This window comes from Haliotis cracherodii, unplaced genomic scaffold (assembly GCF_022045235.1).
Source record: "Haliotis cracherodii isolate W230 unplaced genomic scaffold, xgHalCrac1.p SCAF_8, whole genome shotgun sequence".
Classification (NCBI taxonomy): domain Eukaryota; kingdom Metazoa; phylum Mollusca; class Gastropoda; order Lepetellida; family Haliotidae; genus Haliotis; species Haliotis cracherodii.
In genome coordinates, this window is record NW_027266341.1 from 7,545,297 (window position 1) to 7,571,131 (window position 25,835).

A 25,835-nucleotide genomic window follows, 5' to 3' on the forward strand; every position below is an offset into this window, starting at 1 on the left:
TGAATTGAAATGGACTGCCAGACAAGGACCACTATGTCCTTTGAAACCATCAGATGCTGATATGTGGAGATGTTGAGACCAGGATACCTAAAATGAAAAGCTATATTTGTTCTACTTTGTTCATATTTATAACACAAATTCTTTAGTTAAGGCCTTTGTAAAACTTTCAAAGAGATTTATGGTAGACATGTGGAAGACATTTCAAAATCAGTGAAAACAATAATGCCTGTTGCATTTCCCCATTTTGATTTGTACCATATGTTCCCGTGTTTTCTTGCAGCGAACACTTTTGTGAAAATGATTTTGTTGCTTTAATTCAGATATAATTCCCATTCATTTCTCACAATATTAAGAAAGACAGTGAATTTTGTTTTTAGCTGTAGTCCACAAGTTATATCAATGCTGCCTGTAAATAACCGAGTATGAACAAGACAAAGCATCCATTGAAAGCACAAATAAGGGCCACATGGTATTGGTATGGTTGTAACCTTCCGACCAATATTATTGATGGTTCCTATAAGAAGCATGAAATACTTCAGACCTCTTCAACCTTCGACCTCCATTGCATTTAAAAAATAAATAGATTAATTCAATAACCCTGATATGAAATACCTAAATATCATTATGCGACCCAATTTTGTAGCTTTACTTCTAATATGCATAATAAACATCAAGGCTGAAAGGGGGGCACGGGTGGCCAAGTCGTCTAAGGCGTTACAATTCGCTATGCAGAGTTGCGTCCCTTGGGCACGCCAGAAACTGATTGTGGGTTCGAATCCCGGTTCGCCCCAATTATGTTTCTAGGTTTGTCAGCACCATAACCGTGCTCGTGGGTTTCCCTGAAGTGGTAAATGTCTGAATCCTGCATCACTTCGGGCTTTCCTCCCACATTAAGCTGACACGCCGCAATATGACTGGAATACTATTAAAAGCAGCGTTAAACCCGAATCACTCACTCAAGGCTGAAAGTGTTTAGATTATAATACCCTATGGCACAATAAACAGAAGGCTGTCGCCACTCACCTTTTTATTTACTCATCTTCAACATGAATATGAATCCTGACATCTGCATTCTGGCATAGCTCCCTTGTGGGTCCAGTTACATAGTAGTCACCAGGTTTGACAGAATAGACGTGGTTCAATTCGAATCCGTGGTATGTGAAGGGTGGTACCACACAGTTGAAGAGCGCGGTGTAGCTTCCAAGATCCACAACTGGTTTGGTTACTGATTCATCGACTGGGTGGAACTCGATCCGTGTGCCTCTTTTGACAACTACCTTAGGGGGGATGTGGAGGTTGCTTCCTACTGGGATGACCAGGACATCGTAATCATGACTGGCAGGTCTGTAGATGATGAAAGGATTGGGTAGGGTCTTTGTGATCACCTCTCCATCGTAGGATGTGATCTCCAGTCGGAAGTTAAAGGTGTCACCATAGCCTAATCCGAGTCGATCTGCAACCTCTGTGATGTCGTACTTGAACACTCTCTCATAGGCCCATGGCATCTCTCTTTCTCCTCCCAGAACAGTAAAAGTTCCAACTTCTTCATCATTGTCATTGGTCCGGAGGTAGATTTTCACACTAGCAGACGTCTCGATGCCGGACAGAACAAATCCTGCATAGATTCTGGCTGTGTTTCTCAAATTGTTGATGATAGTGTTGAGTTCTTGAATGTTGTGACCTCTGACATTCAGGTTGTCGTAATGGTAGCCGAATTTATGGCTGTCAAAGACTGTAGAAGGTTTGGAGTTGGCACGAGTGAACTCGTCCTGGTTGATAGAAGGATAGCTGAAGGGGGCGAGTGGTTCATCCATCATGTGACGGGCACAGTTAGCAAAGTTGTATGGCTTCCTCCTCAGCTTCTGAAGCTCCTGCCAGATGATCCAGAGCCTGTCGAGACCTGAGTGAAGGATCATGAAGACAGGGTCAAAGGCAGAGTATTCCAGGGTGGACATTGAATACTTCTGGGTTCCACCTAACCAAGAGTGGACAGCGTTGTGGAGAATCTCGTACTGAACCTCAAAGTCACAGTAGTTATTTTCTTCCAGTGTGGTCAAAGCTAGGTAATAAAGGTAATCGTAACCATGGAACTTGGGCTGGTTAAACAGAAGATCATTTGGCTCTCTTACAGTGTCATGTCCAACACCTGCAATGTGGTACTTGTAGAAGGGATTGTTGTTGCTGGCGTCGGAGAAGAATGCTGGTAGAGTAGACAGGTCCTTGGTCCAGTCCCAGTAAGGTACACCAAGGAGTGCACCTTGGCTCTTGAGAGCTCTCTCCAGCTGGATCGTTAGGAGTCTGTGCCAGTGGGGGAAGATGGCCATGCCGTGGACACAGCATGGATATTTGTCATCTCCTTCTGCAGGACAAAGACTTGGGTATCCGTGGTAACCAGAGATTGCTTCATATCCGCTGAGGCTGCGATCGTTCTGTAGCTTGTAGAGAGCATTCTTCAAGTTGTTGGCTTCATCAAGGGACAGAGAGTCGACCTCCTTACGATGGTAGTGTACATGGCCATCTGTATGTTGGTGGGTGACTTCTGTTTCTTCAACTGGTCCTCTAGACACTGAAAAAGTTAGATTGTGTGAGTTCAATAATCCATCTTAACCAGTGCGATAATTTAGGTGTTTTGTTTGTTGTTTAATGCCGTACTCAGCAATATTCTAGCTATATGATGGCGGTCTGTAAATAATCGAGTCTGGACCAGACAATCCAGTGATTGACATCATGAGCATCTATCTACGCCATTGTGATACGATGACATGTATCAATCAAGTCAGCGAGCCTGACCACCCGATGCCGTTAGTCGCCACTTACGACAATATTAAGATGACATGATATAAATGAAATGCTGTTCTAAATTGCGACTAACCATACACAACTATTCGCTATAAATGCTGACTTTAATAATCAGTGCTCAAAGAACTAAAATTAATTCATTCTCGGGTCAGATTAGAGCTATGATTCTCTAGCTTGATAAGTTGCTGGCGATCTATAGCCTGATTTTATAATGTAATGTTATGTAAAGTGCTATCCATTTTATGATTACATACTAGTTTTAAATATATTCCCGTGATAAGTCTAGTTATTTTACTGTCCTTCGTTGGCAGGTTTTTATGTAAGTCCCAATGTATTTATTATGTTTAACCCTTGATAGTCACGATATGGCTAAAATATTGCCGATGTGACTTAAAATTTTAACTCACCCACTCACTTTTACTTGATGAAGCTGGATCAATCTTCATCAATATGAAAGCTAAAACAACCACAAACCATGAACTACCCTAGTGGTTAAAGCGATGGCTCTTCACGCCGAAGACCCGGGTTCTATTCCCCACATAGGTACAATGAGTAAAGCCCATTTTCCAGTGTCCCCCGCGTGATATTGCTAAACGCGGCGTAAATCCATACTCACTCACTCACTCACTCGAACTAATTAATGATATGCCAGCATTAATTAATGTGAAAATGTACACAGTGCAAATATCGTGTAATTACACATTTGATGATAAAATAACATACTTCCACGGTCATGTTCAATAGTTGGTGGCTTGAGGAGGTCCGATGAAAGCTCAGTGCCATTGGTGGCGACAAGCTTCACCTTCAAACTGAAATCTGAATCATATTGGAGATGAAGCTGATTCATGACTTTGGAGATATCATAGCGGAACAGTCTGTCGAAGGACCAGGGCATTTCCAGTTCGCCTCCAAGGACTGCAAATGTTCCTGCAAAGACACAGTCACCATTGGGTCGGCAGATGTCAAAGACAACATCAGCACTGCATTGGATTCCACGGAGAAGGAAGGCAGCAAATGTCCTCTCTTCTCTCTTCCTTGCCTCAAGAAGGTCATTCAGTTCAGGGATGCTATGACCATGGAAGCTAAGAGTGTCATACTGATAGTTGAACCTCTCATAATCAAATGAATCGATAGCCCTGGCATTAGCCTTGGTGATAGGATTGTGGTTGATGGCATCGCTGAAGGGTCTCAAAGGCTGTTTCAGAACCTGGATTTCGCAGTGTGCTTCGTTGTACGGGAGACCTCTGTATTTCTGTAGTGCTTGCCAGACAGCCCAGATTCTGTCGGTGTTGGAGTGGTGAAGCCAGAAGAGAGGATCGTAGGCAGTGAACTCCAGAGTAGACATTCCATAAGGACTACGTCCACCTGTCCATGAGTGAATAGCGTTGTGGGTCAGCTCAAACTGGACCTCAAACTGGCAGTAGTCGGTCTGTTCCAAAGCCAGGAGGACTTGTCTGTAGAAGAAGGACTCTGATCCCTGTTCTGGATCGTTAAACAGCATGTCTCTTGGAGAACGGGATGTGGTTACTCCTAGATGATCAATGTGTCCCTGATGGAAGTGGACAATAGAAACATGTCACTGCATAGGCTATGCGATATATTTAGAAGTAAACTACCGAGAAAATGAAAGTATACACTTGACCAAATAATTAAAGACGTCACGAAAACGTTTATAATAGGCTAAAAACAGTTGCCGAAAGACTGCAAACATTAGGCCCAAAGTCACAATGATGACACCGTGTCAAATATATCACCATCGAATAACCATTTCCTGTTGGTTTCATTTTTAGCCACCATAAAACATGGGTGTATACTTATTTTATTATAAATATATATACGGGATGAGGTGACAAAAAAACAATGCATTATTGTCTTGAGGAGGTACTAAGAGTTAGTATATCATGAAGCGTCGTTAATTCCCCCATAACCTAATCATTTGTTCATTTTACTCAAATATACTCGTTTACTCATGTTTCAGTGATCGTGGCGATTGAAAATATAAAAAATGTATTATTAGCTTCTAAGGCTTGGCCAAAGAAGACAACTCACATCGTGGAAGGGATTGTTATTTGAGTCTGTGACAAGGGCGGGTAATTCCGTGAAGGCAGTTGTCCAGTCCCAGTATGGGATTCCGATATGGGATCCGTGAGCAGCCAGAGCATCCTCCATCTGTTTCACATACAGTCTATGCCAGTGGGGGAAAGAAGCCATACCTACAAAATTATGTCATTTTTATAAGAGACAGACGCTGAATAGTTATATACAGTAAACTACGTTTATAACGAACACGCTTATAACGAACTGACGCATATAAGGAACTGTTTTTTGGTCCCGTCCATTTGCTGTATATATCTTGTAAATATGCTTATAAGGAACTACGGTTATAACGAACTAAATTTAGTGGTCCCTTTGAGTTCGTTATAACCGTAGTTTACTGTATGTGTGTGTCTAGCTATATCTTGATAATGCAATGATACATTGTATAGTGTATGTTTTTGTTTTTTTATAGTGTATTGAGCACAACATAAGGTAATCATTCCATGGAATATTTAAACCCATGCACTGGTCACTTTATCCACGCACACTAGAATTTTGAAACATAATTAATTTAATCTTAATATATATCGGACCGCCTCCGTGGTCTAGTGGTAGAGCGTCCGCCCGGAGAGCGGAAGGTCCGGGGTTCGATCCCCAGCCGCGTCATACCAAAAGACTTTAAAAGATGGATCTTGTCTGGCGCTCGGCATTAAGGGTCTAAATGACTGGTCGACTTGGAGTCAGTATACTGTGTCTGAGTGGGGTATTCATGTTAAATTGCGGTATGGTATTTCAGTGGGCTAGCACTTTAAATCGGTATCAGTCCGGACTAGTACAAGCAGACACACACACACACACACATGTGCATGCACGTCGCTATATAAGTGCAATAATCGTTAAACTCCATTTCACCTCACCTTAATATATATCAAATATATCATTTTAATCTTAAAATACCCAATAAACGTACATCCATACATACTTGTTATGTTTACTTTAAAAAAAACCCCTATTTCACATTGACTTCACAAAGAACAGTATGGAATGTATTACCGTGAGCACAGCACGCAACCTTGTGACCGTTCATCTCGCACATTGCAGGACTTCCGTGGAAAGATGCTATTGCTTGGTAACCATTAGGACCACTGTCATCGATGACAGCTTGGAGGGCGTGTCTCAGGTTCTCAGTCTCAGATACAGTGAGGGTTGTGACATCCTTCCTTACTCCGGACCCTGCGATGTTAGCAGACTGAGCACGGCCAACTGCGTGTCCTGGACAGGGCGATATATGGACGATAATATTAGATGTGTATTAGTGTCAGTCTGACAAGTCTACATTATGGGACCAAACATGGACGTCATTTGTGGGAATCAAGTGACGTCATTAAATGATTGCTATATAGCCTACTTATGTCACAAGTAAATTATAAGTTTTAGTTCAGAGAAGGCCACTGTCAAGTAGAATTGAGAGTGACACAATTGCAATCTTTTAGCTATCTATACTGTGTTTAAAAGTAAGGGATAACACCTGTAGCCATGGGTTGTAAAATACATTTTAAGAGGGTTCCAGTAGACTAAGTTATCGGTCTTTCGAGAATATAAGTCTAAACAATATTTTTATATAGGATAAAATTAGACAGCTAAACGCAAAGAACTGGATACATCTAACCAGATAAATTTAAGAAACTGAATTTTTGTCGCTATATAAGTAACGCTCGCCATTACGCCAATTAACATTCAGTGATGTATTTCAATATGGAAATAAGGAAAAGTACATTCAAAAGGATGGACGATTTAATAAAGGTGAGTGTTCAAACTTGGAACACTACTTAATGATACCGTAGCCATGTTCGTGTCATTGTCCAACAGTGCTTAAATCTTCATCAAACCGTTTAACAGCTAATTTTTAATCATTACATCACTGCATGCCCCGTGTTGTTCTTGTCATGTAACCCTTACTTATATATACAGCCTGTGCAGGAGGTCTGCTTGGCATTGTGGCAAGAAAACCTGAAGCTAACCCTTTCGGAGGAGGAGCAGGAGGAGGCGGTGGAGGAGAAGTCATCAGCCACCGACCCACAGTCAGGTCATTAAATGAACACATTCTGTGTCGACAGAAGCTATTACTGGTTCTCTCACCTTCCCCAGCTGAGTAGATGATGGTTGGGGCTGGGATTACAGATGATGGTATCATAGTCTTGTTGACAGCATGGATTTCAACCTTGATATAAAATGGTTCTTCTGCATCAAACACTTCCTCTGGGTCGATGTTGGCTTTCTTGAGGACATGGGTGATATCGAACTTGAAGTTTCTGTCAAAGGACCATGGCATTTCCTTGGCTCCACCCAAGATGAAGATTATTCCAGCCCTGTGGCAGTCATTTTCGTTTCTACAGATCCAGAACCGGACATCAGCAGAAGTTCCGATTCCATGGAGCAAGAAACCAGCAAAAACTCGAGCGTGGCTTCTCCTTCTATCAATTTCAGCCTGCAGCTGGTCTAGATTCCTTCCACCTAGTTCGAGGTTATCGTAGCTGTAGTGCAGCTTCTCGTAGTCATAGAGTGTGTTTGGAACTGCATGTGTCTTGGTAAAGATGTTATGATTCATATCCGAGTCAAATGGCCTCATTGGTTTCGTCATGAGGTTAACAGCGCAGTCAGCTCGCTTGTATGGAAGTTTCCTCCTCTTTTGAAGAGCTTGCCAAACAACCCAAATCTTATCCACAAAGGAATGGTGTATGAAAAAGATTGGGTCGTATGATGCATAGTGAAGAGAAGACAAGGCGTAGGTCTGACGTCCTCCAACGAGGTAGTGGATGACGTTATGGAGAACCTCAAATTGTACTTCAAAATCACAGTAGTCGGTTTGTTCAAGAACAAGAAGAGTTTGGTCAAAGAGAACTGTTTCTCCATTTTGAACGAGATCGAACAGCATATCTTGGGTATCTCTGACTGTGTATGTATTTGCAAATTTAACAAAACCTTTGGAGAATGGGTTGTTTACAACAGCATCATGCCATGGATCATAATACTCAGGGCTGGTGAACAGATCGGGCAGTTTGGATATAGGCTTTGTCCAGTCCCAGTAGGGGATGGCGACGGAGGATCCATGCCGCCTGAGAGCCTGCTCCATCTGCAGGGTGTACAGTCTGTGCCACTGGGGGAACGTTGGCATTCCATGAATACAGCAGGCAATCTGGTAGAAAGACGGATCAAATGACATTATACATGTTTGAACTACTGATAAAGTCCAGTCCAATGGTAAGGTACACGGATTTGTCATGCATCCTATACACCTAAACATTGAAAACAAAACGCCTATCATGTTTGGAAATGAATGCTGATGCTCATAATTTGGTACCACTTAAAATATATTCCGTATGTAATCATTTAAAAATACAATACACAGTCGGACGCTTCACAATCGTCCAGTGGTAGCACTCGTATATTCGTTTCAAATGCGAACTCCATATCTACTTTTAAATAATGGCCTCAGAGTATAAAAAACCTTGAGGTAGAGTACCGTATTCCAATTTCGATAATTGTTTGGGGACCAATTTTGTAGTTTGGGACTCCTATTTTCTAACCTGGGACATCCATAATTGAAGGATTTGGCAGACTTGGACCTCCAAAATATGTCAGAAAATCCATGAAGAAAATGTTGTTTAATGCCCTGGTCAGAAGTATTCGTCTACATATATCGCTATTTAAACCTTTAGTCATGTTGGAACCTCTACTAATAAATGGTCGTACAATGAATCCCCATTAATCTAGACAGGAATGTAGAAACAGGTTTCGGGATTAATCAAAACATGATAATTAAGTTCTAAGCTCACAATTACCATAACAATGAGGCATACGTAAGATGATTTCAACAAAATAAGTAAGATCACCTCATGTCCTTGACTATCATGACAACCTGCTGGTAGACCATGGAAAGCTGCCAGCGCCTGGTAGCCATTGGGGCCATCATCATTTTGTAGGTCTCTCAGGGCAGATTTCAAACTAGACAGATCCCTCGCAGACAGATGAGTCAACTCATGGCGGACACGGTTAGGTGACATGCTTCTGGTATTTATGTCACCTATGAAGATATATTCCAGAATCAATTTACATTCCATCAGCAACTCAACTATTTCATGGGAATATCGTTGATGCGACGCTATATGAAATCACTTACTTGAAGCTGAAGGCTTTTAATAATTCATCTCACTCAATTATTGCATTACATTACATGTCTATGTCAACAGTACAATTAAATCATTATTACATATTGTTACTGAATAGTAGTATATGAGTGTTTCTGTACAGTTACATTACTCACGGTGTCCACGCTGGAAGATGACACTTGGCGTTGGGATCAGACTACTTCTTAGAACTGTTCCATTGTTGGCAGTCAGAGTGTGAGAGATTGTGAAAGGATCATCATATCTAAGGTGCATGTTCTCTAGAGTATCGGTAATGTCATATTTGAACAGCCTGTCAAAGGTCCACGCCATCTCGGCGCTGCCACCAAGAACAGTGAAGTAACCAGCATCCTGACACGTGGAGTCAGGTCTGCATACCTGGAAATCTACTGATGCAGAATCTCCAAATCCACTTAACAAAAATCCAGCGAGGACTCTATCATCTTCTTGATGTTCAATAATGTATTGATCCAGTTCAGAAATTGACATGCCCAGAAATTCCAGATTGTCATACTCATAACCAAACTTCTTGTAGTCGAACGTATCTTCCGGTCGGGAGAAATCATAGGTTAGTTGGTTCAAGTTGTAAGGAGCACCGAAGCTGAAAGGCTTCAATGGTTCTCTCATTTGCTCGAGGGCACAGTGAGCCTCATCTCCTGAGAGACCTCTCTGTATCTGGAGTTCTTGCCAGATTGCCCAGATACGGTCTGTCTGGGAGTGATGGAGATAGAAGAGAGGGTCATATGATGCGTAATGAAGATGTCCAAGAGAGTATGTTTCATTGCCTCCAACCCAGGTGTGAACACCATTGTGAAGAATCTCAAACTGAATCTCAAAGTCACAGTAATTCTCCTGCTCAAGAGCTAGGATGGCTTGTTTGAAAAACCAGTTATCAAAGATGTGCCCGCCTTTGACAAAGAGTTTCTCTGGTGTTATTTGTCGATGGGTTGTAACGCCCTCTCCTTCAAACTCAATATTGGCTCTGTAGAAAGGATTTGGAAGGTCTTTATTACTCCAGGGATCATGGTATGTCTCCATGGTGACAAGCTCTGGCAGTTGACTCTGGGGTCGCAGCCAATCCCAATAAGGTACGCCTGTCCTAGCTCCGTGCCTTCTCAGTGCATCCTGGAACTGTACAGTGTAGAGTCTGTGCCATTGGGGAAATGTAGCCATACCATGGACACAGCATGCATAACGGTGGGCGGCCGATGGTGAAGGGCAGAGTGGTGGCAGGGCATGGAAAGAAGCAATGGCCTGAAACCCATCAGGTGAATGGTCCTCCTGCATACTCCGCAGAGCATGGATCAGAGATGCAGTCTCCCTGACTGTCAGACTGTTCACTTCTTTTCTTACAAGAATCTCTTCCATTTGGCCATCTGCCCGCAGATGAGAACCTGAAATATAAAAAAAAGTTGGTATTGCAATTAACATTACTTTGGTATCAACTTAATAGTTCAACTGTTCTCTGAAGGCCTACAAATAACTACAGCTTCAATGTTATTGTAATCAACTTTTGGCTGTAATGCACTTTAAACAAATAAACTTGTCTCTTGTTTCAGCTTAATTGTCTTTATTTCTCTGCACTTTGTCAAAAACGACGATCCCTTACCTGAACCGGGTTCAAAAATCAAGGATGGCTCTGGCAGGATGTGGGCATCAAGGTAGGATCCATTCACTCCCTGGATCTTGACGTTAAGGTCAAAATCGTGGCTGTCAAGCTGCAGGCCAAGGTCCCTAACAGTGTCACTTATCTCAAACTTGTAGAGCCTGTCGAAATTGAATGCCATCTCTGTTTCTCCCCCGAGTACAGCAAATGATCCAGCTTTGTTTTCACAGTTTTGCTCACCACTGTGGGTTGTCACACAAACAAAAATCTCGACAGTTGCAGATGTACCAATGTTGTGAAGGAGGAACGCTGCAAACACACGATCTTTACGTTGTCTTTTTTGAATAATTTCCTCAAGCCTTGGAATACTGAAATGATTGAACTCAAGGTTGTCATACTTGTATCCGAAATGGTTCTGATAGTCAAAACCATCAGCTGGTCTGGAGTATTTGAAGGTCATTGGATCATGATTCAGGTCAGCGTTGTCGAAAGGACGCAGAGGTTTACGCATCAGGTTAATGGCACAATCAGCTTCATTGTATGGCTTCTTTCTGTACCTTTGTAACTCCTGCCAGATTGCCCATAATCTGTCAGTGTTTGCATGATGAAGGAAGAATACTGGGTCAAATGCTGAATAGTCGAGAGAAGAAATTGAATAAGTAGCTCTTCCACCAAGCCAAGCATGGAGAACGTTGTGAACCATCTCAAATTGTATCTCAAAGTCGCAGTAGTTGTCCTGTTCCAGAGCCAACATGACGTTTTGATAATAGTATCTGTTTTGGTACAGCTCAGGCTGAGGATCGCGTGTTGTTACAGCATTCTCAAAACCGATTTTACCTCTGAAGAATGGGTTAGGATCGAATGATTGTTTGCGGGAATTAAAATAGGTAGCATCAGCGATCAAAGAAGGAAGTTTGTCAAATGCTTCAGTCCAGTCCCAATAAGGCACAGACACGGCGGATCCTCTCTCTAGCAAAGCATTCTCAACCTGGAGCACATAAAGCCTATGCCACTGAGGAAAGGTGGGCATGCCATGTACACAGCAAGCAACTTTGTGACCATTGTCATCACACAACCCAGGCTTGCCGTGGAACTTGGCAATATTTTCATAGACACCATCGTTTTGAAGCTGTAGGAAGGCAGATCTTAAGCTCTCTACTTCTCCCTCGGACAGATCTTTCAAATTCTTTCTGATGTGACTTGCAGCAGTTACAACCTCTATGTACTCGCCAGCCTGATGGTGACCTGAAACAGTTGCATGAGGATTTAACTGCTTGCATTACCAGATAAAACCTATACCGGCAATTGATATTTTATCTACATTTTATTCACTACAGACAGAGAATAATGATAATAATAATAATAATAATAATAATAATAATAATAATAATAATAAAAAATAACAACAATAATAATAATAATAATATTAAAATAAAATAAAATAAAGTAGGAGATGTAATAGCCTTGTGATCAAAGCATTTGCTAGTCATGCTGAAGTCATCCTCACATGGGTACAAATAAAGAGGCCAATTTCTGGTGTGTGCTGCTGTGTGATTGCTGGAATATTGCTGAACGTGTCTTCAAACTAATAATTATGTTAAATAGAAAAAAAATATTAGTATTTTATGTATCTTAGACAACAATTTGGATGGGGGTAAATTACATTTGTAATATTGATTCGCTCACCTGCCCCTGTGTCATGTATGACAGATGGTTTGGGGAAGATGTTGCTTCCAAGGCTGTTTGCATGTAGATCAAACGCTTCGTACTTAATGAAGAATCTGTCTCCAATGTGTAGATCCAGGGCTGTAAGTTGTTCAGTGATCTCATATTTGTAAAGACGATCATATCCCCATGGCATTTCAGCTTCATCACCAAGGATATAGAACTCTCCAGCATAGTGGTCACAGTCATCATCTGATCGACAGATAAAGAACTTCACCAGTGCAGACTGTTTGATACCATGCAGCAAAAATCCAGCGAAGACTCTGTCATGAGACTGTCTCCGTGACAGTTCACGGTCCAGTTGGGAAATTGAGAGTCCATTGAAGTCAAGGGTATCATATTCATACTTGAAGTTGTTCTTGTAGTCAAAGACGCTGAAAGGAACAGCATGTTGTCTTGTCTCCTCATCCGGGTTGATCTCCTCAGTAAGGCCGAACGGTTGTAGAGGTTTTCTCATGGAGGCAATAGCGCAGTTGGCGGAATTGTAAGGTTTTCCTCTGTACTTTTGAAGAGCTTGCCATATAGCCCAAAGTCTGTCAGTGTTAGAGTGATGGAGGTAGAAAAGTGGATCATAAGTTGTGTAACGGAGTGATGCCATACCATATGGATCACTTCCCCCAACAAGAGCGTGGATGAAATTGTGAGCAATCTCAAACTGGATTTCAAAGTTACAGAAGTCGTCCTGCTCCAGAGCCAAGAGCACTTGCTTAGCAACCCCGGTGTAATGGCCAAATCCAGGAGCTTCATACAGTTCATGACGGATGCTTCTTGTTGTGTCTGCACCGACTGAATCGATATGGCCACTGAACCAGGGGTTGTGGGTGTCCGTGTTGGATATGGCATCTGTGTAGTTTGGATCACTAACTAAAGCAGGGAGGTGTGACAGGGGCCTACTCCAGTCCCAGTAGGGAAGAGCTCCAACATAGCCATGCTTCCTCAGTGCATTTTCGCCTTGCACAGTGAGCAGTCTGTGCCAGTGAGGGAAGACAGCCATGCCATGCACACAGCAGGAGAACTTCTTTTCAGCATCAGGACTTGGGCACCATTTGGGCTCCCCATGAAAAGCAGCAATCTGTTGGAATCCGCCAGCAGTTTTGTCTGACTGCAGCTCGCCCATTGCCCTCCTGAGAGAATTAACTTCCTCGGGTGTAAGATTATCAACATTCTTCCTGATGATCGTGTCAAGGCGATGATCATGATGGTCAACTGGGGAGATAAATAAACAAAAATTAGAAACCATATTTAATTGTATAAAGTTATCAGAGAAAAATGAATAAGTGGACGTATAAATGGTCAGGGGGGTATGTAGCATCCTGTTTAATTCAAGATAATAAGGGTTAGCTTATATTTCCAACTTTATATTTAATACATGTAGAACGTCATTACCAGAGAACAACCAGTATCGATTATTTCTCGAAACAGATTCCATTGGGCATAAAAGGCAAACTGTCAGTGAAAATTATATGAACGGATCACTGAAGGTACTGATGACATAAGGTGTTTGCAAAAGCATGTCCCACCTACCGGTAGAACCCACCATTCTTTGAGATGTATTCTGTTATGACACAAATATACAAACTGGTTTTCAATCATGCAAAACATGATTAAATTCAGGCTGAGTGAATTGATTTGTAGAATAGTATAAATATGTAGCTACTTACTTTGACCTCGTTCGAAGATAATAGCCACAGGTGGGATGAGGTCAGAGGATAGTTCAGTGCCATCAACATCAGTTACTTTGACAGTGATATCAAAACCATCATATGCGTGAATATTAAGCTGCTTCAGTTCATCTGTGATGTCATATCTGTACATACGGTCAAATCCCCATTTCATTTCCTTCTCTCCGCCAAGAACAGCAAATGTGCCTACATGGGATTTTTGTCCTGCATGGTTTATATAGATGTCAACATTCGCTGATGTGCCAATATGTGACAAAAAGAACCCAGCATAGGTCCTGTCCGTCTGCTTCTGTTGGTCAATGTACTCTTCTAGCTCACCCAAGTCCATGCCTCCGAAGTTGAGGTCATCGTAAGCATACCCAAGAACTCCTTCGTAATCGTATACGTTAGTAGGAATTGAGTTTTTGTAGGTTTTTGCATTGTTGTTTAGTGGGGAACTGAAAGCGAATGGTTTCAGGGGCTGACGTTCCTCAGACCAAGCACAATGTGCCTTATAGGGTCTATTTCTTCTAATCTGCAATGCTTGCCAGATTGCCCAGAGACGGTCAGTGTTTGAGTGATGAAGGTAGAAGATCGGATCGAAGGCGGTGTAGTGGAGTGAGGACATGGAATACTTTTCACCTCCACCAATCCAGGCGTGAATATTATTATGGGTCATCTCAAACTGAACTTCAAAATCACAGAAGTCATCCTGCTCAAAGGCATAAACCATACTGTCGAAAAGACGCGTATGTTTGCCAAAGTGGGGTTGTTCAAACAATCTAGCATCAGGGTGACGCTCTGTGCGCCCATTTTCAAAGGCAACTGCGGCATCGTGGAAGGGGTTGTGTCGGCTTTCTCCACTAATGGGATCTTGATAGGTCTCATTGTCAGCTAGGCCAGGAAGATGAGCCATGGGCTGAGTCCAATCCCAGTAAGGAACACCAATAGGAGATCCTCGTCTGATCAAAGCATCTTCGACTTGGGTAACGAACAGTCTGTGCCAGTGGGGGAATGTTGCCATGCCATGGATGCAACAGGCGATCCTGTTTATGGCCTCAGGGAATGGGCATCGAGCAGGTAGGCCATGATACTCCACCGTAGCCTGGTAACCATCAACTGACTTATCATTCTGGAATTTCTCCATAGCTCTGCGAAGCTCATACACCTCCTCACGTGTCAGATGGTTGATGTCCTTTCTTACGGCGAGGTTGGCATGGGAAACATGTGCTGGGGGCTCTGTAATAATAAATACCAGTCAGTCAAATTGGTGTTTTTTACAACCAACAACGGTATATTACTAACTATGCACTATTTGCGTTTATTTTGCCATAAACCGAAATTCATGCCTACTAATGGACTTCTGATCCCGACTGGGTTGTATTCGTAGCAAACTATATTCACCTGCGTCCATTACCCTCCCACACACTGATACAATGCAGGAAGTATGTTCAAAGCCGCATCAAACCTTATACCACGCATGACTCTCTGAAGGAACTAGTCTCCCAAAATGTTTAGCCTACAAATATGTCAACGATCTGATATATGGCGTCAGGCATAATCGCGTTGACGGGTAGCTCTGTTGTCAAATTGTGTGTCCCTCTTCTATGAGTTCGAATCCCAATTAAACCCCTTCAGTGATTCTCTTTCAGGATCTCATCCTGAACAAGCTATTTTATTTCAAAGCAGCTTCGACCAACATCATTTTGATATTTCTTTCCTCAAACCGTCCATAGTATGACCTAAATACTCTTATTATGTTAAATATTACTGGGGACATAGGTAGCGTAGTGGTCTAAGGTTTCTAGATTTGCCGCACCATACCTGTGCTCGTGCGGTTCACGTAAGTGGTAAACTTCTGAGACCTGCATTAGTTCGGGCTTTTCTCCCACATCAAAGCTGACACACCATGAAGTAATTGAACCGCTATTCAAAGTGGGGTTAAACCAAGAACACGTACTAAGACCATACTCAACCACAGATATGTATAAAATGAACATTTACCATCAACATGTCCACGGGCTGGCCTGTGTGCAATAGTGGGTTGAGGCAGAAGATCACTTGGAAGAGCGCTTCCATTTACACTAAATAATGCTGCCTTCACATAATAGTGACCATGGCCGTCGTGGTCGATCTCGGAGACGACGTCAGTGACATCGTAGTGGAACGCTCTGTAAAACTTCCAGGGCATCTCGGTGGGCCCGCCCAATACAAAGAAGTCTCCGGCCTTGATGCACTGGTCGACAGCTACCTCGTCGTGGGCAGGACGGCACGCGTAGACAACCACGTTTGCAGAGCCGCCAAAGCCTGAGAGTCGGAAGCTTGCGAAGACCCTCTCCTTGCCTGATCGTTCATGCAGGTAGGAGTTGAGTTCCTCGGGTGTCATGCCATTCAGGGTCAAGTCATCATATCTGGAAAATGTATCGTGGGTTAACGAACTGTTTAACTTTGAAAAGAGGACATTCCCTATCAGATCTGCAACAAGATGAAATGTCTGGTGAATGATTGTTTGTCTTTAGTGTCCAGCTGTGTAATAGAATAGTCATAGAATGATTATACTTATCAAACTGTTTAACATTCTGATACCTAAGATGCGGAAGGATATAAAGCACATGTGTTGAACACCGACAAACCAAGATCCTGCCATATTTTAAATAAAGAAAGTGACTATATATATCATATAGATTATTTCTTCATAATAAAAAGCCGTCTGGTGCCTTCTCCTTGCTCGAAATAACGGAGTATCTGCCCCTCTGAACTTAGAGTGAGTGAGTGAGTGAGTGAGTGAGTGAGTGAGTGAGTATGCTCTTTACTCCCCAATATTCCATAAATATCACGGGCTACACACTGGGCTAGCTATACACTGTACCCATGAGAGCTTAGAGGAAGAAGTATTCCATCATTTCACAATCGATAGTGATATAGCAATGAGACACAGTAGCTTGACTTTAGCGGGGCCTGGATGTCACATTTGGCTCAGGCATCATTGGTGCAGTGGTCTCTCTGCTGTAGAGTTCGAATCCCAAATTAACCCTGACCATGTTTTGGTGACACGGCACTCATGAAGAACATGTCTGTTTACAACGACGGGTGGCACATTCGTCTGACGCAACGCAATTCGTTCTGCAGAGTTGCGTCCCTTGACGTTCCAGACACCCGTGCTCGTGGGTGTGAATCCCAACGTTAACCTTATAATGTTTTTCATAAGCATACCCATCCTCGTGGGTTTCACCAAAGTGCTAACCGTCTGAAACCCGTGCGACTCCGGGTTTTCCCCCGTGGTATAACTATAACACTGCTCAAACCGGCGTTAATATCAAACGCACTCATTACTATAACCATACGTACTGGTAGCCCAGGTGAGCGTAATCAAAGGTGTCAACTGGTTTGGAGTTTTCTCTGGTAAGGTCGAGCGGGTTCGACTCCCAATGGAATGGTTCCATTGACTTGTGGATGAGGTTGTGTGCACAGTCAGCGGAGTTGGGGTCCTTTCCTCTAAGTTGCTGAAGACGCTGCCAGATGGCGAAGATACGGTCTGTGTTGGAGTGATGGAGGAAGAAGATGGGGTCGTAGGATGTGTACTCGAGATGAGACATGGAGTACCTGAAATGAGCACCAACATCAACTGAGAACACAACAGAGATTTACCGTTTTGCGGCTTAAAGATGAGACACAACAGAGTTTAGGGTTAATTTGATACCTTATGGTTCTTGGGGCTAGGGAAACAGTTGCTGATAGCGCGGACTTCGATCAATGCAGTTTGAGAAATAACTAAATACCCGTTAAATCAATATGCTTAAATATCGTTTCCTACACGCATGCTTATTATTGTCGTCTTGGACAAAAAACCTGTCATGCATTGAACTTTCTTTGTCGAGAGAGTCTGATGAAAGACCTTCTCACATGGTCCCTTTTTGGACTTGGTAAGAGGAGGGGTAATACTCGGCGACTTCACTCAAGACTGGCAAAGAATGTGACTCACGTGTGTCGACCGCCGACTAGATAGTGGATGGCGTTGTGCGCCAGCTCAAACTGGATCTCAAATTTGCAGAACTCGTCCTGTTCAAGCGCATCCAGAATACCTTCAAAGAGTCGGGTATGCTCTCCTGGTCCAACGTTCTCGAATAGGCGGTCATCAACAGCTCTTGCGGTTTTTTTGTTCTCGAACTTTATATTTCCACGATACCATGCGCTGTCATGAGCCTAAAGGGAAATAGTGAGTAGGGTTAGGAACGCCTAAACAACCGTCTATACTCTTTTAATATTTCTCGCATATAAATCTTACTACAAAACTGATCGGGAGGCATGGGTATCATGACCTGCTTGTATCAGTAGAACAGAGAAAATTGAACGGATGCATCAATTCATTCATTTTTCTAAAAAATATGGTACTTGTTATTTCCCTGCCTTATGTTCGGCATTATTGTGATAAAACAAGGACTGGTCGGCTCGAGTATCAGTATTCTGTGTCTTAGTCGTTTTCATGTTAAACTGCGGCATGATATCTCAGTGGGCTAGCACAACTGACATAAGTCAGGACTAGTACAAGCAGATAGACATACACACGCACGCACCCACACGCGCGAATGACGTCGCTATAAAACTGCCTTGAGCTTGAACGCGACGTTAAACCCCATCATACCTCACCACATTCATTTGTTAACATTACTGAGATATATTCCCCCTTACCTTTCCGCCTTCAGGGTCCACATACAAGGGGTCGGACACCAGATCAGGTAGATGAGTCAGCTGCTGCGTCCAGTCCCAGTACGGGATGCTCACCGTGGACTTATGCCTCATCAACGCCCGCTCCATCTGCACGACGTACAGACGATGCCACAACGGAAACGAGGGCATACCGTGGAGACAACACGCCACCTTGCGGCCGTGACCGTCAACACAGCCTGCTGGCGCTCCGTGATAGGCAGCAATGGCTTCGTATCCCATGTTGCCTTCATCCTCTTGGATGTCGTGCATTGCTTGCTCCAGGGCAAGAATCTCATCAGAGGTCAAGTTGTCCACATTTTTCCTAGTAACGGTGTCTGGAAATATAAGATACAAACAATTATTGTTTGATTAAAAAATGTGTATCTAAACTTTGGTTGATAAGGATTACCATCTCCATACCATGAAGTGCGTTAACACGTCAAGTGAGTAAGTGAGATGATTTAATGCCTCTTTGAGTATTCCAGTTATATCGCGGCGTGTAAGCTTAATGTAGGAGGGAAGCCCGAAGTGATGCAGGTCTCAGACGTTTACCACTTCGATGAAACCCACGAGCACGGATATGGTGCTGACAAACCCAGAAACATAATCGGTGCGAACCGGGATGCGAACCCACAATCATAGGTTTGGGGCGTTCCCAAAGGACGCAACTCTGCACAGCGAATTGCAGCTCCTGAGACGACTGGGCCATTCGTGGCCTCTATTTGATGGTACGTAACAAATATGCATATTGTACTTTATAAATTCCATCGATTATCAGAGGATTCTCAGAATATTTACACTTAAATAATACAACTTATCTACGTCTATAAGAGTATCAAAGATAATGGACTTCGTAGGATTAGTACGTGAGTTAGTTGGACTTATTGCCGCTTTGAACAATATTTCAGTTATATTACAGCCCGTCGTCTTAAAGTGGAAGCCCCAAACGATGCAGGTCCCCGTTCCTCAAAGCGACCTTAGTGCTACGATGATCGTAAGCCTATGTTAAAGTGTGGGACTTACGATCACCTTAGCGCTAAGTTAGCTTTGGGGAACGGGGCCAAGGTCGTTTACATTATATCAGCACGCACGAATACGGTTACCGTGTAAACAAAACACTGGTAATAATCAAAGTCGCTAAGAATTAGGGTCTCGAAGCCACGGAACCTGTCACGGTTAAGGGACGCAACCTGGGTTAGAACAGACGATGTCAGGCCCTTGTCAGTGTTTATTAAACAAGGCTGACCGTGTGTCTCCATGGCGACGGCATGGATTGCTGTTCGGACACAATATTCCCCGACAGAATAACATCAGTAGTTAATGTCATGGGTGATGTTGCCGATGCGATAAACCAATGCCTTAAAATGCAAATGATCATCAGGCAAGACCTACATATACTAAAGACTATACGGTGATGCCATGTCTACTTCCTCGGAATTTTTTGCCTTATTAACTTTCCCCAATTACTTAGCTATAGTTTTTTTTTAGACAATCATGGCTGAAGTGGCACTGCATAATAAAATGGGGCAGTTCATTTATATATTCAATTTATGTGTGGTTTCTTCAATGAATGATCATACGATAACGGGATTAATACCCGCGCGTTTCCTATCTTAAGTATATTATATAAGGAATAAAAGTATACTCACCGACAAATGAAACGCGAATACCATATATGTTGGTTAACCTATGAAGAATTACTCATATTATCGTGTGATAACCCACGATTCGTTCTTCATTGTTCTTTGCGATATATTGCGTAGCTGTCTTATATATCCTGATATATGTATCTTAGAGTACAGGCAAATACTCGAGTTCCCCTAACTATACACTGCAGATTGCACAAACTCCACTTTTCACATTGGAAGCAAATTGATTTCATATAAACTGTACGGTGTGTGTAGTCACGTGTTTGTTGTTCGAGGTCTGTCATGCTGAAATGTACAGGTTTCAAGAAGCACGAGAGTTTCAAGTCTCTATAAATTGTATACATGTATGATATTTACATGACATCATGTCATAGTCAATGTCATGTCAGCATGCTCTGGGATACCGATACAACTCGGCTTGAAACACAAGCTGTATCGATGACAAGCTATTTGATAACAGAGTCACGTGAGAAGTATATTTACATGAGTAAAGAAATAGACGAACGTTTCTCTGCTTGAGGATTTACAGGTCACCAACCTATTTTACTGTTGAAGGAATATATTAAATGCAGAAAGTATAAGACAACATATTTTAAAACACGTGACGGCCTCGTATCATTACTATTGACGTAATAACGAAAGAAAAACATTGTATCTTTTTATCATGGCTTAGTAGTTCTTATAAAATTTATCAGGTTCAGTGACTTCGAATTTGTTCTTTTCAAAACTTCCGTTTTTTCGATTTACTACAAGGGGTCATAGAATGATTATACATATAATGTTTAGCATTCTGATAATGTTGCGTCGCATTACTTCGGGCTTTCCTCCCACATTAAGCTGAAACGCCGCGATATAGGTGTTATACTGTTAAAAGCGGCGTTAAACCAAACTCACTCACTCGATTTACTTTAACACATGTAGAGGTGAGGCTAAAAACAACATTTCACGAAGTGCTTTTCTGATACTTAGTCTTCTGATTTTCTATGGAAGTATGTAGGCAGAGACACGTATCAAATATATATAATTATATTATCTCTTGATGATCTAATAATGCTGCTTGTTCATTCATTTTAGCAATTATACGTCTGTACTTGATAATGCCACAAATCTAGACCTAAGAATGAATATTGCTGGCATGAACATGTATGAAAATGTGCAAGTGGTTACTTAACATTTAACAATTTAAATATACCAATAAATGACATGTATATTTCGTCCTTACGAAACGCTTGGTATCTCTCACGACAATAGCAATACTCAATGGTTTTACGCGGCGTTCAGTAATATTTCATCATTCATTTGAAAAGACCAAATTCGAATTCATTGAATCTGATAAAGTAAAAAAAATATCCTAAACCCTTTACTCATTTCTTACAATAGGCGGGTCACGAGTAGTCAAGTCGTCTAAGGCGCTGCAATTAGCTATGCTGAGTTCCTTAAGCCTGACAGAAACCTATGATCATGGGTTCGAATCCAGGTTCGTTAAGTGGAAAACGTCTGCGACCTGCATCACTTCGGACTTTCCTGTCGTCATGATATAACTGCAGTGCTGTTCAAGACGGCGTAAACCAAAGTCACTCTGGGCGAAAAGGCTCGTCTTCATACCTTGTCCTTTATTCACAAAGGCTCACTGAACGGGTGGTACCGACAGAGCATGTTTACCCCGACACCGGGTGGATACCTTGGGGAAACCAAGGAATGAGAGCACTGGTCCTTAAATTACCAGGCTACCCATGTGTCACCGAGGTGAGCTGAGGTGAAATTGGGTTTGACGTCTCGTCCAAGATTATAGCACTTATATAGCGACGAGCATGCACGTGTGTGTGTGGCTGCTTGTACTGGTCCGGACTGATGCCGATTTATAGTGCTAGCCCACTGAGATACCATGTCGCAGTTTAACATGAATACCCCACTCAGATACAGTAAACTGACTCCGAGCCGACCAGTCCCTTAATGCCGAACGCCAGACAGGGTAACAACAAGTACAATCTTTAAACGTCTTTTGTTATGACGCGGCCGGGGATCGAACCCCGGACCTTCCGCTATCCGGGCGGACGCTGTACCACTAGACCACGGAGGCGGTCGTGTATAACTGAAGCTTGTAAGCTATATGTAACTAAAACACACACTGTATATACACTGCATGGGTTAGCTGATGTCTTATTGAAATATGGTACTTACCAATTGATGACAGGGTCCCCTGAAATGCAATCACAACAGAATAAGCAGGAGTATATTTCACATAAAAAGTCAGTTTACCAGTAGGATCGCAAACTTGTCATAGCTTGAGCGAATATATATATATTCGACCTACTCAATCGTAAACATAAACACACTTTTTTAATCCGAAATCCGAAAAATAGAACATGATATTATTTAAAGACATAAGATGTATCGTAACAAATAAATTGTACAAGAACATGATCGGTATTGATCGGAAGGTTCTGCGATGTATATGCGCACAGAGTAATAATACTACTACTACTGCTGCCGCGGCTACTATTACTGCTACAACTACTAGTTTGAAACGTAATTGATTGCTATAATGAGTAGAAAGCGTCGAGGTTCGCACTGTCCTGTATAAACACCAAAACCGATTGTGTTGAAGTAAAGTCGGATCGTGGTGGAGGTACGTTTTATGTCACCGTCAATCATAACGTGTCCTGCACAACCCATCAATCATAACGTGTCCGGTACAGCCCGTCAATCATAACGTGTCCGGCACAACCCGTCAATCATAACGTGTCCGGTACAGCCCGTCAATCATAACGTGTCCGGCACAGCCCGTCAATCATAACGTGTCCGGTACAGCCCGTCAATCATAACGTGTCCGGCACAGCCCGTCAATCATAACGTGTCCGGTACAGCCCGTCAATCATAACGTGTCCGGCACAATTTATCACGCAGTAACAGTATTTTCAGCTGTATAACCATCACGGTGCAGGTGCTAATAATTTGGTGACTGTATTCAGAGCGAATATAATACTCGAACTAGCAGTTCCTGACACGGCTAGGGTACGCAACTCTGCACAACGCATTGCGATACAAGCATAGGCCATTAAGGCCATTTGTGACATCACGCCAAACAAAGGTACATAGACAATTACGACTTACCCCAAAGAAAAGAGGGACCACAAACAACGCCAAGATCGCCCACATGATCAAACCAGTAGTTTCTGGTGATGATGCTGACCTCTCAGACTGAGGGTCTTTTATAGTAACCCATCGTCATGTGACGTATACATTTGGGTTAATCCATTGTGTTTAAAGGGAAGTGGTTCCTTTCACACGTGTGACTATATGACGTATTATTATAATAATTATTATAATGTGTTAATAGATTTTTGTATTTGAACATAAAAATATTATTCATGTATAACTTTATTATCCCAAGTTTGGATTATTCAGATGCATTTAGACATATCAAAGTACATCCCCTTCAGGTCGAATATGGTACCGTCTGTAAAAGTTAGGTTATCAGTGTCGCCCTTGTCAAATTACGACCGATATTTCTCAATGAAGCAATTTGTGAATGGGTCAGCTATCCATACATGTTCCTTAGGCGATAGGAAACGAATTCCCGGTCAAAAGAAATTACACATTGCACAATACGTTATGTACTTTATACTTGTTCAACTGAATATTTTGCGATTGAACTTTAACTTACACATATGTTAACTTGTTAGTGCTTGTCATCTGATCTTTATATGAGTTATGCATGAGGTACTAGTATTTCAAATGTGCGTAATTATTTGAGGTGAATAAAACGATGTAACAAGTTCGATATATTATAAAACTACACCCCGCCTCAGCCGTAGGGCTTTAAATTACTCCTGACAGAAATGGACAGAAACATTTAGCCATGGAGAGAATTTTTTTATGATAAAAAGTATTTGCGTTCAAGCAGAGACGAATTTGGCATTCAAACCAACAAACAGCAGATCCTGACTCTCCTGATAAATATCTGTAGTCATCAGAAATATCTGCCCAAAGCAGACTCGACTGTACGATTCCGACTGTATCGTGAGCATGTGTCACTGCAAACACGAAAACGTCGTTTTTTTCCGTATATGGTCATTGGACGGGAAAACGACGTTATTTGGACGTTTTCAAACCATCGTTTTTCCGTCCAAATAACGTCGTTATTTGACATCGGAATTTACTGGGAGAGAACGATGCCGTTAAGCTCCTCCCTTTCTTGATTGACATTGTCAATCAAGCAACAGCGTCTACCGGTATTTCTACTTCTCAGATTTCATTGGTCAGTCCTCGTGTGTTAGATTACAGGCCCGCGTTTGACGCTGCACTCGAAGTGCTTAGCGGAAGTACTGAAATCAATCGTTCTGCGCATGCGGATTACTTTACGCCTTGACCAAATTTTCCGTTCTGTGCATGCGCGATTTCGCGTATTGTTTCCTAGATTTAATGTCACCACTATTTGACAATGATTCATAAACACAGTCACGTGAAGGTTCGGAATCGTAACGAATAACGCCATTTAAATTGAAGAGGATCCCAAGTGATATGGGAGATTCCAAGATGAAACTATTCAATGGCTATCTAGGCTGCCACCCAAACCGATCTTAACGGGACCCGATAGCTTATTGTATGTTATATAGTCATATGGAAGTGGACAAGAACTATACATTGTATTCCGGCCGATTGTTCTTTCATTTACTTATAAGTCAGGAAAATGGACTTAAAAGGGGAGTTGTTGAATGTAATTATTTTAATTATTAAATGTTGCCTATACACTAATCTGGACGAACTTCTCATTGTTCTGTTTATGTCATCCTATATACTATTAGTATGTTACCGTTCTAAAGTCAACCTCTCACATAACATTATATTGTTCATAGTATCAAAGTTTAATCAACAATATCAAGAGCAGCGATTTAAACCACTGAAACACCCAAACACAAGGCTGTTATCAAGCGCTAGTGCAGACGTGATGCATCGTAAAAACTGTATCGTGATGTCTTCAGAAACACAATTATACTACGAGATAGTACGGCTAACGCTGACTCACCGGTGGAACGAAGACAATATCGCTAATACAGATATAACGTATTTGAATGTTAATACTAAAGACAAACAATCATTATTTTTGCAGTGACGATATAACACTTATACACGTTTATTGGTAACTTTCATCAGTTTTGCTCTTCATTTTAATAACTTTGTTTTCACATATATATGTAGCAATACCCGACAAGCATGTCATACATAATTATGGGGCAGTTTTCAATCTTGTACTGACTTACTCTTGTGTTAATGAGCGAAGTTTATTGGCTTGTGTTTAAAACCCCTGTTCTTCTGGTAATCCTATTATTACTTAGTTTATTTCTATCTAATGACACCCTTTTCTCTGGATCATGGCTCCGTGACAATCCATAACAATTAAGATGAACATTCAGTTCAAGTAAATGAATGAGTTTGTTTTGACGCTACAGTCAGTCAAAAA

At 42.0% G+C, this 25,835-nt stretch overlaps 1 protein-coding gene across 1 annotated transcript; it reads right to left on the reverse strand.

The window, feature by feature from the left end:
• On the reverse strand, positions 1-23,543 carry LOC139450576 (hemocyanin 2-like). Its single transcript, XM_071232332.1, has 17 exons — positions 23,486-23,543; positions 22,553-22,571; positions 18,705-19,057; positions 17,998-18,218; positions 17,364-17,618; positions 16,020-16,426; positions 14,016-15,254; positions 12,316-13,560; positions 10,633-11,874; positions 9,161-10,417; positions 8,730-8,920; positions 6,976-8,032; positions 5,890-6,108; positions 4,849-5,012; positions 3,523-4,348; positions 1,024-2,566; positions 1-87 (listed from the first exon to the last, which is right to left on the reverse strand). Exons 1-16 carry the CDS (start codon positions 23,528-23,530, stop codon positions 1,032-1,034), a joined length of 10,275 nt encoding a protein of 3,424 aa, XP_071088433.1. The 5' UTR covers positions 23,531-23,543; the 3' UTR covers positions 1-87; positions 1,024-1,031.
• Positions 23,544-25,835: the final 2,292 nt, after the last annotated feature.

Coding starts and splice junctions, on each gene's coding strand:
- LOC139450576 (XM_071232332.1), bottom strand. CDS start 23,530: ATGTGGGCGATCTTGGCGTTGTTTGTGGTCCCTCTTTTCTTTGGG. Junction 16,427..17,363: donor TACGCTCACCTGGGCTACCA/GTACGTATGGTT, acceptor TACATTTTCCAG/ATATGATGACTTGACCCTGA. Junction 10,418..10,632: donor GATTTTTGAACCCGGTTCAG/GTAAGGGATCGT, acceptor TTTATATTTCAG/GTTCTCATCTGCGGGCAGAT.